Genomic DNA, 12,429 nt, shown 5'->3' with positions numbered 1-12,429 from the left:
AGGCAAAGTATAGCTAGATCTGATACTGTTTTTACTATCAGAGGAGCAAATTTGGCGCTTTGTTAGTGTTATCTCTGTTGTGTATTCAGCCTTTTTTTAACTCTCTGAGGAGTAGAATCTGGCTGGCATCCCTGGGGCTGCTCTGGCAGGAAGGCGATGACACTGTCAGGAGGAGACTGCTAAGGGCTGTGATGAGTTAGCTGCATATGTAAGCAAAGATGCCATAAAAAAACATCTCCCTTGTACCCGCTGTGTTGTCTGACACTTTAAGTACTTCATTTAGAGTGAAGAAGTGGTGTGGGTGGACGGTGATCCTGCGGGTAACTAGAACCAATCCCACAGAAGACTTTCTTACATTCCAAGAAAGAGACAATGTGCTGGAGTTTTATTTTGGGAGAACATGTCCTGGTTTCAAGCAAGATTTGTTCTGTTTTTAGCTTTTAGGGTTTGAGATGCATCTGACTGAGAGTTGAGAGAATGAAATGAAGATGAGGGAAACTGCCTGAGAAGAAATACATCTTGATTTGTTTGGCTAAACATCAGACTGCAGAAAACCTGCAACAACATGTTTAGAGCAAAATTAGCCCTTCTCTCTCAGTCTATAAGGGATTCCTCAGATTCCTTTGACAATGTAGGATATCAGACTATGAGCAGGCAAACTCAGGAACTATAAATGCAGCTGTATTCACTGCACTGTGCAGGTGTAGTCGGTGCCTGTTATGTGGTCAGTGCCTGTTAGTGCACTCTCAGTTCTAGGTACTGTGCACTGGTGTCTTGTGGGTGAAAGAGGCAGCTTGCTGCAAGGGGAGCAGGCTCCCCTGTGCTAATCACACTGTGAGACCATGCACTTGAGCATTGCCCTCAAAGCTGTGAGGGTGCTGTAAGTGTACCCCATGGCTTATGCCATGGTAACTTTTTGATCTATCCTTAGCTTTAGTTTAACTGGACATCTTATATGAGCTTAACCAAAATAAAATGTTTAATACCCCCTCTTCCTGCCAGCAGGGTTAGGAGAATGACTTACAGCATGGTTGAACTTTAGTTACTGCTAACAGCAGGGCTTTTTTTACTTGAAGGGAGAATGCAAAGTCGTGGTGGCAGAGCTCAGCGGTTGGTTCCAGTGGTTTAGGTCAGCATGTGCTTGTTATAGAAAATGGAGAGCCAGTGGGATAAAACTTTAGTCCTGCAGATGTTTAATGACAGGTTTCAACAAACTTACAAACTCTTCAGCTATGTGGCACAATATCAGAGCCAGACACCGTGGACAGTATATTTCAAATAAATATTTAGGAGTTGCCGGTGAAAGCTAAACTTTGAAAAGTACGGAATTGTTCTCAAAAGAGTTCAGATTTGTTAAAGCTACCCATTTCTTGGAGCTATAACAGGGAATATACTGCATACACATTAGCTCACGTGCCAAAGAGGAAAGCTTTTGCATGCAGACAAGGGAAAATGCTGTTGCTGTTTTAATAAGATGTTTTGTTCAGTAAATGTTTCATCTTCTTATATGCCTTAAAGAAAACTCTATTTTCTTTCTCTTTCAGAATCGCAATGAGATAAAAAATGGAGCAATCCTTCGATTAACAACATCTCCAGTGAGTTATACTCTGTTCTTCTCTCCCCTCAGAGTCAAGATTTGATTAGTACAATTGGTGTGAGCTAGTGCATGTATTTTCAAGCTTCAGACGTCTATATACCCCTGCATTGAATGGTGATCATGTGCTCATTAGATGACTTGTGTTGATCTCTTTTTCTAATTGAGGGGGCTGAGGCGGTGTCTGTGAGTGAAACTATGTGATAGCGTTGACACAATTGAGTAGTTTTTTTTGTCTCTCACTTCTCTCCCATTGAGAACAGCTTTCATGTCTGCTTCCCTGCTGGCATTGCAGCCTCACTCAAGTTCTCTTGTCCTGCCTAAGAGCTCAGAGCCAAGAGAAACACTTGTGGGTTGAATCTGGAGAGCTCTTCTGGGCAGTGCAGGTCAGAGCTTTCCTGCTGTCTGGGTTTCTGTTGAGTGATCAGCAACTGTAATGTTGAGATATTACTGGTTTTGCTTTATTTTTTTCAACACCACCTCCTCAACAGTTCCTTAAAAATCATAGCAGAGTTACTGGTTGCCCTGTAGTGGCCTGTTTTCCTGCTGTGTTGAACAGTACTATTGCCACATGCTGAAAGCATCTATTAGTCCCAGAAGAAATGTTTCTCTGGCAGCAACAGTCACATTTCCTTACTGACAAACACAGTGTGCCATTAAAATGGTTTATCTCTTTGTGGTGATGGTGTAGCTTTTGCAGATTCAAAACAGTCTTACGGTCAAAGTCTGTGCCCGTGTTCTGCAGCTTATTTAAGCATGCAAAATGGAGCTGTGTTGGTTTAACTTTTGGGTTCTGTTAAATTTATTAAGACTGTGATCGGTTACTGCCATCAGATGTGAAAGCACGTCTATCTAGATGGCATACAGAGATCATAGACACTTTTCAGCTAGTAGGGCCTAGCCTCAAAGTAAAGAAACAGAGAAACGTGTTGCTACAGACTTCTCAGGTCTTCCTGATATCACATAGATTTCCACTCTTCCCCAGCTTAAATTGATGGCAATTTATTTCAGATTTAGGTGGTTACATTTGTAGCACAGGTTTGTATGTAAATGGAAAGTAAACAAGCTGATATGAAAATGGATGCATACTGCTGAAGTTTTTCATTAAACATTAAATATCAACCAACAAGAGTGTGACTTTGTAACAGAAGGTACATTTAAGCAGCAACCACATGGACAAAATCAAGAGATTTGTATTATCCTTTATAATCTTTCTAAGAGTCAAATACAAGTCTTTATAGCTGTAGGAGTAAGCGGGAGCTTAAGATCATGTCTCTGTCAGAGTCTGTGTGACTCAAAAGCCTCTTGCTCTATGTGTCACCACAGTACTTCATACATAAGAAGCCTCTTACTTGTAGAGTAAACCCCTTCTGGTGGAAGTTCCTCAATTATAGAAAGCCCCAGCACCAATTCCTAACTTCTGGACTTGTAAGAATAAATATCCACTCCATTGGAAAAGGGCAGTCTGTTGCCCATCTCTTGAAATTAAAACATCTGTGGTTTACTGGGAATCAAAGTAGTCCAGATGTATTGCATTATTCTTCTGCATGGAGTGACAGCATGAGATGACTCATGGAATCCTTCCCTGTCTCGAAATCCACAGCAAATTGCACCATGCAAAACTGAAAAGAGGCTGTTCTGTGACTCAGCTGTGCAAATGGCTGTCTGTCCTCATGGTCACTTGTGAAATTGGAAATGTGACCTTCAAACAGAGGGCAAATTTGGGATTTTTAACACTTTCTACTAATAGCTGTGGGTGGGAGAGTTGCACCTTACATAAGACTGTCTGTTTCTTTGGTAATCTGCCTTAAGTTCGTTCAGTCAAGAAGGGCTTCTTAGGATATTGGGCTTTTGCCTGTTTTCTGCCAAGTTGTGGACTATGCTGGCACAGGCCTGCAGTTAGAGTGACAAAGAGGTCCTAGTCTGCCATCCTATCATGGGTTTCTAGAAGGCCAGTCTACTTTCTAGTTGTGAGTACTGACCTATAACCCTAAACTGAATACTTATTCTCAAATGTATTCTGTTTTGTTTAAGTTTTTGTTAACTTTTTCCCATAATCATGGCAGTAACTTGGATGAGGGTTTTGAAGGACTGGATTGTTCTTGTCTGATTAAAGAGCGTTTGCATTCTTTAAATAGGGATAACATAAAGTGCTGCGTGCCCTGGAATAGGGCTTTTAAGGTACAGCTGAAGTGGTCATTGTATAGGTACCTAAAATAGATAAAGACTTCTGAGCTGTGGTTTTTAGACTGGTGACCCACACAATGCTTGTGTTTTACACCGAGATGCTAACAGGCCATCTGTTTCCATTTTTCCTCTGAAATTCTATATGAAAACAGCAGTAGTGGGAGGAGATAATGTGGTGAGCAGCCTGCAAGGTATACTTCTGGAATACAGGAAAGATGTTTTGCTAGCTGCTAGAGCTGAGTGAGAAACGTTTTTCTCATCCTGTGATAATATTAAGGTTCTGATTTTTCTGTCATGTTTTGATTCCCCCTATCCTGCATCAGTATAAACTTGAAACTACCTCCTCCTCCCTGTAAGAAAATCAGAGCAAAAAAGCTTTTCACAGAGGTGTGAGAATCAGAATGGAGGGAAAGTTAGATTAAAAGAAGCGAAGAGGAGCCACATTACAGATTACGCAATGCCTGGAATGTGCCCATGTAATTTCAGAGAGGTCTAATCTGCCTGCTTTCTGGCTATTGTGTGCAAAAAGATATGTCCTGAACTTCACAAACCTTTTGAGACATTATTTTCCTTGGAGAGTTGACAGGAAGGGTTGCAGCCAGCTCTGAAGGCTGTAGGAAGTTAAAATGCTCTTCTAGTCCCTAATTTTCATGCGACCTTTTCCCATCAGAACCAATAGTCCAACTATACCCATTCACAGTTGCATACCATGAGTCACTGAGAACTGAGCAGTAAAGATGAGATGTGATCTTCTGGGTTGTGCTGCCGTTAGTCTCAAATTTTTGAGATGCTCGTCAATCCAGAGCAGGTACTATTGAAGATTAAAAGGAGTGAGCAAGAAAAAGAGCAGTTTCATCTAGGAGAAATGCAATAGCATTTTTGGATCGGCTTCCTTAACGTTAGGATTAGAAATCCAGCTCCTCAAATCTAAAGTTAGATAATGTTTTCTAATCTCACATTTGGATGATTTGGGGTGCACGTATTAGAACCCCCTTTTTCTGAAAGTCGTTGTTAATATTGCAAGAACAAAACCACCGTTATGATGTGCCGCCAAATCCAATATAAATGTTTGCCTTCAGAGGTTTAGAATGTGTCTATTTTAAACTTCTGTTAGTTGGAGCTTTGTGAACACCAGTCATCGGGCCTGGTGGGAATTTGAACTGCCTCTTTGTTTCTGCAGCTCCGTTTGCTAAGTTTGTGTGATTCTCTGAAAGGCTGTTTTTTTCTAAACAATGCTATTTTTTCCTCTATAAACCACTCAGCACACAGACACTGTTTCCTAGGTAACTCGGGTACAGATTGAATTTCTCCCATATTATCTTTCTTCCAATATCATCTGTCTTATTTATTTTTACCCTCCTATCAACTTTCTTAACAATTCTTTGTGCTTCTGTGCATTTTTGCTATTCTCTGTGACCTGCTCGTCCATTTGCATTTCTGAACGGACTTATCCAAAGTTTCTCATGTAACTGTCTGTATTTGAACGTATGTGACAGTTGAAGTGTCAGATTGCTGTTGCCTATTTTTGATACTCATATTCCAGTGGATGATGGGTAGGTGTATAAATGAACTGTAATTGTTCCAAAAATCAGCACTGTCCTGCAACGCAGCAGGAGTCCAACCCTCTACTGTCTGCAGCTGTAGCTTTCTTTTGATCAGATCCTGCAAATCCTCCTCATTACAACTAATCATTTTGAAAAGTTGCTAAGACTGGGAAAACTAAGCTAAGAAAACCGCTCTTTTAAAAAAATAATAGTAATGACTTTTAAACAGAACTGATTATTCGATCACAGTTTATTTTAAAGTAGTTTTTGGGTAGTTAAGAAAACAGGGCTTGCTCATAAACCATATATCTTTAATGCTGAATCAATGGGTTGTCTTTTCTAATGAGGCATGTAGAGTGCCTAATCAGTTGCTTTTGCCACATACTTTTCTTTGTTTCCCTTGTTGGTGATCAGTTGAGCCCTCCAACCTCATCCTGCTGTTCTCCCTGAATGCTTTTACAGATGTGAGTGTTGTTTGTTGGGCTTTTTTTTTTCCCCCCATATCTATCATCTATGCAGATACATATTAAAGAATCATAGGCATTTTCAACCGGTTTTCACTTAGATGCATCTAAATAGTTTACTAAGTAGAAGTTTGGGAATCTAGTCTGCTCAATTGTCTTAACGATCTTTAAGTCAGGTAACTACGTAATTATTTACATGCCAGTGATGATGCTTATATTTATTATTTGATGATGAATTCATGATTAAACTAGACCAAGAGCACTGAATGTAGAAGTTGGTGAGCTTCTTTTATATCTATCTGCTCTTAATGTAATAGGAAGATTTGAGATGTGGAACTGTCTTCTCTCCTCTTGCAGATAAATGTTTAGTCTTGCGTTTTCATGTTTCCAAATTAATATTTTAGGCAGTAAGAAGAAATGGTTATTTCAAATGTAGGGGAAGGAAGAAACAAACATTGCTTCTCAAACATTCATAAGTAGCTACTGATTGCATTAATGCCTTTTAGGCATATTTGCATAATACTTATGGCTTTGCATCTATAATGCTTTTATCTTTGATTTAGTGCATGACTCTAGACATGGCCATTTCCCTGTTGCTCTGTTTCTGCCTCTGTAACAACATGTAGCAGTTGCACAGGACTACTCTGCATTACAGCTGTACGGTGCTTCAGACAGAGAAATTATGCTTGCTGAGTATTTGCATAAAAATGTTAAAAATTAATGTCTTTACTAATTAAAATGGGATCTCATTGCCTACCTAGCATCAGATGCAAGTCAGGTCCACTGAGTTTGTTGAATCTGGCTTGCATGCAGTGGTGGTTACTTAATAAATACCTTCCTCCATTGCTTCCTGTGTATATTCAGTTGTAGGTGAAGTGGTAGTGACGTGCCAGGAGAAGGTAGAAGCTTAAACCAATACGATGTTTCAACATTTATTGATATGAAAGAAATTGCAGAAGTGCACATTTGGTTAGAAAAAAAGCTGTATTTGGTAGTTAATGATGGTCTATATATACCCTTTTATAGCAGAAGACAATGAGAATAATATCTTCAGAGAAGATGAAAATACTCGTATTTGATTTTATTATTCTTTTAGTAAGGAAGAAAAAGGAAAAATGATCACATAATGGTAAAACAGCTACAGACAATTTTAATTAATAGAGTCCAGATTTCTTCCCTAGCACACTGATGTTTGATAATGGTTGTGCTTGGAGTCTTTATCTTCCCTTCTGCCCTGGCTTGCTGTGTTCTGTATTCTATGTGCATGTGTGTAATAACTTGCTTTCAAAGTTTGATGCACAAAACCTCCAGTGCCTAAGAAGAAATAATTTGTTGAACAGAATCCTTTGTTAGGATGATCTTGGGATTCCTAACCTCCAAGTGACTATTTGAGTCTCTGAGCAAGCCACGTCTTGGATTTAGGTCATTAGTTTTCTTTTTAATCCGTCAATCTCATCAAGCTGTTCCTTTTAAGCACTGCTTCTCTCAAAGGGCAACCCTTCTGGCTGTCCTTGGAGCAAATTGTTTTAGACTAGACATGCAGCTTATTCCTCTTGATAACCTTTTGAAATGCTTGGGCTACTACAGCACACATTCTACAAGTTTTCTCTCTTCCTACCTTTCTAAGTAGGAGAGCAGTTAATGCTGTCTTTCATTTACTTGAACAGATGTGTTTCTGTTAATTCCCTCATAATAGTTCTCAGTTGGGCAGATTTTATGTATTTATTTATTGTTCTTACTTGAATGATACTTCAAATAAGAGCGGAGACGTGGCAGATAGTTCTGCAGTTGCTTTAATAAGCTGTGCTCTCCCGTCCATCCACCGATGGGCTGTAAATCATGGAAATATCTCCCTGGTAAGTAGTTAAAGCATATTTCATCTGAGTTTCATTTTGTGATGCATTCATAAATGAACTGTATATTCCTTAAGCACGTATGAATGCTATGGCAACAAGGCCTAGGTGACTTGAGAGAATTGCATGGTATTCACTGAAGTAATGTTCTCACCCATCGGGTATTTGTAATGACAATAGCCAACACTCCTTTCAGCCATGTTTTCAGTGAGGCACATACACCATTATTTTTGCTGGCAGAAATATTTGTTTACCTCTTTAATCAAGATCTGCTCTGCCATTGCCAGTTCTTTTCCAATGCTGGATGGAGTAAGGTTTGTTGGATGTAGGGCTCGTTCAATATACATCAAGTACAGCTGTGTAGAAATTTTGTTGATGGGGCATTGAGCATTGGTATAGTCTAATATAGACAGTGCTTAAGATAGGACTCAACCACATTTGTGACAGAGACATTGCATTGTAGATTTTGTGCTCTGTGGAGGAGACTATGCTGTCTCAGATTTAAGATTACGGTTTGGCTTTAGCGTTGTGAACTGCAAACTTTCACTGGCCTCACAAGAACTAGGGCTAACACATCTCTGTTGAAAAACTGGCCCTGCTACTGTGTGGCAGTGCAGGTGAGCTGTTAACCTGCATTGCTATAGTGATATTCTCAGTTTTGGTGAGATAAAAGGTTAACTTTTTTCCCAGATGGAGTTGATTCATGTTCAATGGAAGTCTAAAGCTGGCAGCAGCAGTTCCTGTCATCAGGTAGCTTTGGTGGAAGCAGGATTCCCTGCACAAGAGGAAGAGGGGAACTTGGCAATTAATAAGTTGTTGTTAGTGTGTATGAAGGTGAGGGGTTGTTCATACAGCAGTTAAAGCGATGATTTCTCCTGGCACTGTTTACGTTTACTTTCTTGCTTGCTGCTGTGCTACACGAGGTCACCATACCCACTTCTCTGGGTTACAGTTCTGCTGCCCAAGTTCCAGCCCCTCCAATTTACTGGTTGAACAGCTCAGGAATGCTGCTTAGTCACCATGAATCTGGTGTTTTGTTCATCTTTTCTATTAGTTTTATTTTTGTGAGGTCCAGAAGCCTTCAGAATACCTTCCCATGGAGAGCTGGGAAGATTATAGCCTACACTAGACAGGTAGTGAGGGAGTAGGGGTGGCACTCTCCTAGAACTGCGACAGATGGCGAAAGATGTAGACCAACCTTAGTGAGCTGAATAATTTAAGCAGTCTTTTCCAAAGTCAGAGGAGTGAAGCTCCTAGGGTAATATTGAGGGCTTTCCAAAGTGCTTCATTTCTGAGGTCGAGGGGAATTCAGGCATTGAGTGTATTCTGAGAAAGAGTACATCTTTCATCTCTAGATCTTCCAGTTATTCTGGGGATTCCTGAGAATGAACAGCTTAATGAAGGCTTATTTATTTTCTGGTGAGGTATGAGCTGGCAGTTGAACTTCCACTTCTCACAGTAATAGTGGTTGCCCTGAATTGTTGTAGATGCTTCTACAGTGGTACTTTATCGATACTTCCTTACCCACTCTATAGAAGAACATTCGGCAGAAGTATTTTGTGGTTGCCTAAGAAGCTGGAAATTAGTGGAACATGTTTTTATTTTCTCTACAGGTTTTGGCAAATGATTTAGCCTATCAACTGCTTATGTGTGAGAAAATATTTATTTTATTACCATTCAGACAGCCACCGTCATTACAAAGGGAAGGCCATCGTTTCTCTACTGCAGCTCAAACCAGTTGATGAGAGTAGATAACCAAGAGACAGTTTGGATGACAGAATCCTGCCTTGTTATAGGCAATGTTACTGCTATGGCTGTACCACCTAATGCTTAAGGCATAGTATCATCATATCATAGTATCATAGTATCGTGCAAGTTGGAAGGGACCTTAGAGATCATCGAGTCCAACTCCCGGGATTCGAGCCCTCTAGTGTAGCAGAGCAGCAGTTTTACCCCTTGCGCCACAAGGGGGATTTGAACCCGGGCCCTCTGGTGTTGCAAGCGGTGGTTCTAACACCGTGCGCCACCGCACAGAACTAAAGGATATTCTGTTTCCCTTAGTTGAAGATGCTAACCACCGTTAGATTAACTAGGAGTTATTTCCTCTTGTACATGGCTTCTTTTCAGCAGATAGGTTCTGACCAAAACCCGTGTGTAGACAATACATTAATTTTTATGTGTAAACAATGGGAAATAATACAATTTTCTGATCTGGAAGAGTATTGGGACATTTAATTTATTAATATTTGTATCTATAACAGTACCGCTGTTTTGTTTTGTGTTCTTTTTAATGTTTTGTATCTGAGGATGTTGATCTGCAGAGATCTCTTGATATCTTCTTGAAGGCTATATAAATTCCTTGAGCAGAAAACAAATTGTCTGTCAGCACAGCTTTTTTTTTTTTTTTTTTCTCCCTGTTTTGATTCTTCTCTTGCTTAGAAAAAATAATAATCTCAGAAAAACATAATTCTGAGCCAAATTTACCATTAATCTGGTTTTCTAATGACACACAGCTTCTTGTTTACCTTTCATTCAGTGCAGATAAGAAGTGAATTTTGGAAAACGGATCAAGTATCTGCATATGATGCGGAGGATTGGCTAGATAGATTGGCTAGATATATTGCCTAGACTAGTGATTAACTGACACTTTTGAGTACTGTCTTCAGGTAACTGAAAACATCAAATTGAAAATGGGAGACGTTGTGAAGCTCAGCAGAAAGACAATTTAATGCTCTTCATTTAAATATCCCTTTGACTTTTTTCACATTGTCAGTGTTTGGATTTTTTATTTTTATTTTTTTTTTTGTCTCCTCCTTCTGTACTTAAAGTGTTAATGGACAAACTAGCAGTAGGTATTGAACTAGTAGTAGTAGTAGATATTGAACAGAGATGTGTGAATGGCAACATCATAGTATGTGAGAAGTAATCATTCTTATGCTCCTTGTAGAGGGAATGCAGAGTTTCAAATAGGCACTGGACAAATGGGAGGGAAAGGAGGAGGAAGGAGCAGAAGTCTTGGTGCTGGGCTCTATTGATATAATCTGATTAGGACAGTATATGGTCTTTGTTATTGAAGGTCACAGGAAGTACATAAACCAATGTTAAGGATTCACGGGGGAAAAAAGTGCTGTCATTGGTATACTGATATTGCCTGATCTTATTTATTTTATTTTCACTTCTGCTGATGTGTCACAGAAGCACTTCAAGCCAAAGGCTGTTTTGTCTTCCATATTGCTTGAGTCTTGCCTGCCATGATGGGATATCTATCCGTTGCTCAACTTATTTTGCAACAACCCAAGTAATTATACATAATGATGGATTCATACATGAGCAATACGATTTTGTAAAAATAATATGCATTTGAGCTAGTTGCAAGTGTTAAATATCATTAATGGGCATCATTCCTGTTTGTGCTAACATTTTATTTCCTACTACCATTGTAAAAAAAAGTTATTCTGTTTTTATTTTATATAATTCATTTCTCTTTCAGGCTCAAAATGCACAGCAGCTCCATGAGAGGATCCAGTCTTCTAGTATGGATGCAAAGTTAGAAGCACTGAAAGACTTAGCCAACTACTCACGGGATGTTACATTTGCCCAAGAATTTATAAACCTAGATGGCATTTCTCTCCTAACGCAAATGGTTGAAAGTGGCACAGAGTAAGTATTCCATTTAAATTGTAGCATTTTTCCTACATGGAATGTGGATTGGTTCTTTCTCTTTCTGATTGCTTGAAGTATTTTTATGTACAACTTCTAAGATGACTTAAAATGAAAGATATGCATAGTTCTCTGCTGCTAGGAGAGCACACTCATTTTCAATGAGAATGCATTATGTACTTTTACTTTTCCTTAACAGTGGGCTGGTGGGAGAAGGGGGTGAGCGAAGTCGCAAGTACCTACTATGCAGTAAAATACTGAGGAAGAATGTGGTCCTAGTTTCTTCCCTTTAAAGTTGAAATAAATCATTGACAGTATATTTAAATGGCGATGTTTAAGTGATGTTGTGTGAAAATTGTGTTTGAAATTTAATGTTTCTCAGAACATCGTAGAGCCTGTAACAGTAAAACTTAGTGTCAGCATCTTATTTCTATTTTTATTACTTTAATTCTGGCTGAGGTTTATCAGACGATAATGGCTTTTTGAAACTGAGAGCTGATATCTGAAAATATTCTTTACCAATTTTCACCACTGGCAAAACTTTGCTGTGGTACCAAATGACTTTTGTTGTCTTGCTGTGGATGCTACTACCAGAAATGTATCAGCTGAATTGTTGCACTATTAAATTATGGTTTAACAGTTAATGCTTCAAGTAGACTTTTGAATTCAAGTGAGAGTTTTTAGTGTTTTGCAGTGTCAACCTCTACTACAAGTGAAGAAATCAATAATTCCCTCACACTCTGCTGAGAGAAAGTAAATACTCTGAAAATAGTCTTCTCATTCATTGAGGAAATTCAGTCTTGTGGACTAGCCATCAGAAGCCAGTTTTTGCAATAAGTCTAAATCTCCTTTCAAATGTGCTTGCATTTCCTCAGGCTTGAGAAAGTGAATAATATAGGGAGTAAAGCAAAAGGAGTAAATGGGCTTTGAAATATAATCATCTGTTGTGATCTCAGCAAGATGTACTGGAAATTTGTCCCTCCCCCACAGAAAAATTTAGTTTGGAGTCTAGTTTGTTATTTGGGAAAATGTAAGAGCATACTCTTGCTGATCACTGCCTATCATGTTTTCAGTGATCCATTGGACTTTGAGTCCTCACTGCCTAACTTCAGTGGTATGGAGTTACA

General features: G+C 39.2%; 1 protein-coding gene across 8 annotated transcripts in view; it reads left to right on the top strand.

The window, feature by feature from the left end:
- ELMO1 (engulfment and cell motility 1) overlaps nucleotides 1-12,429 on the top strand; it is a 313,893-nt gene that overhangs the window by 67,412 nt on the left and 234,052 nt on the right. For all 8 annotated transcript variants that reach the window (XM_072328207.1, XM_072328212.1, XM_072328206.1 and 5 more), the window contains 2 exons: nucleotides 1,545-1,595; nucleotides 11,133-11,302. In XM_072328207.1, the coding sequence (XP_072184308.1) occupies nucleotides 1,545-1,595; nucleotides 11,133-11,302 (221 nt within the window). The remainder of the gene's footprint in view (nucleotides 1-1,544; nucleotides 1,596-11,132; nucleotides 11,303-12,429) is intronic.

This window comes from Excalfactoria chinensis, chromosome 2 (genome assembly GCF_039878825.1).
Source record: "Excalfactoria chinensis isolate bCotChi1 chromosome 2, bCotChi1.hap2, whole genome shotgun sequence".
Classification (NCBI taxonomy): Eukaryota; Metazoa; Chordata; class Aves; order Galliformes; family Phasianidae; genus Excalfactoria; species Excalfactoria chinensis.
Note: the sequence above shows the minus strand (reverse complement) of the source record. Positions and strands in the feature narration are given on the sequence as shown.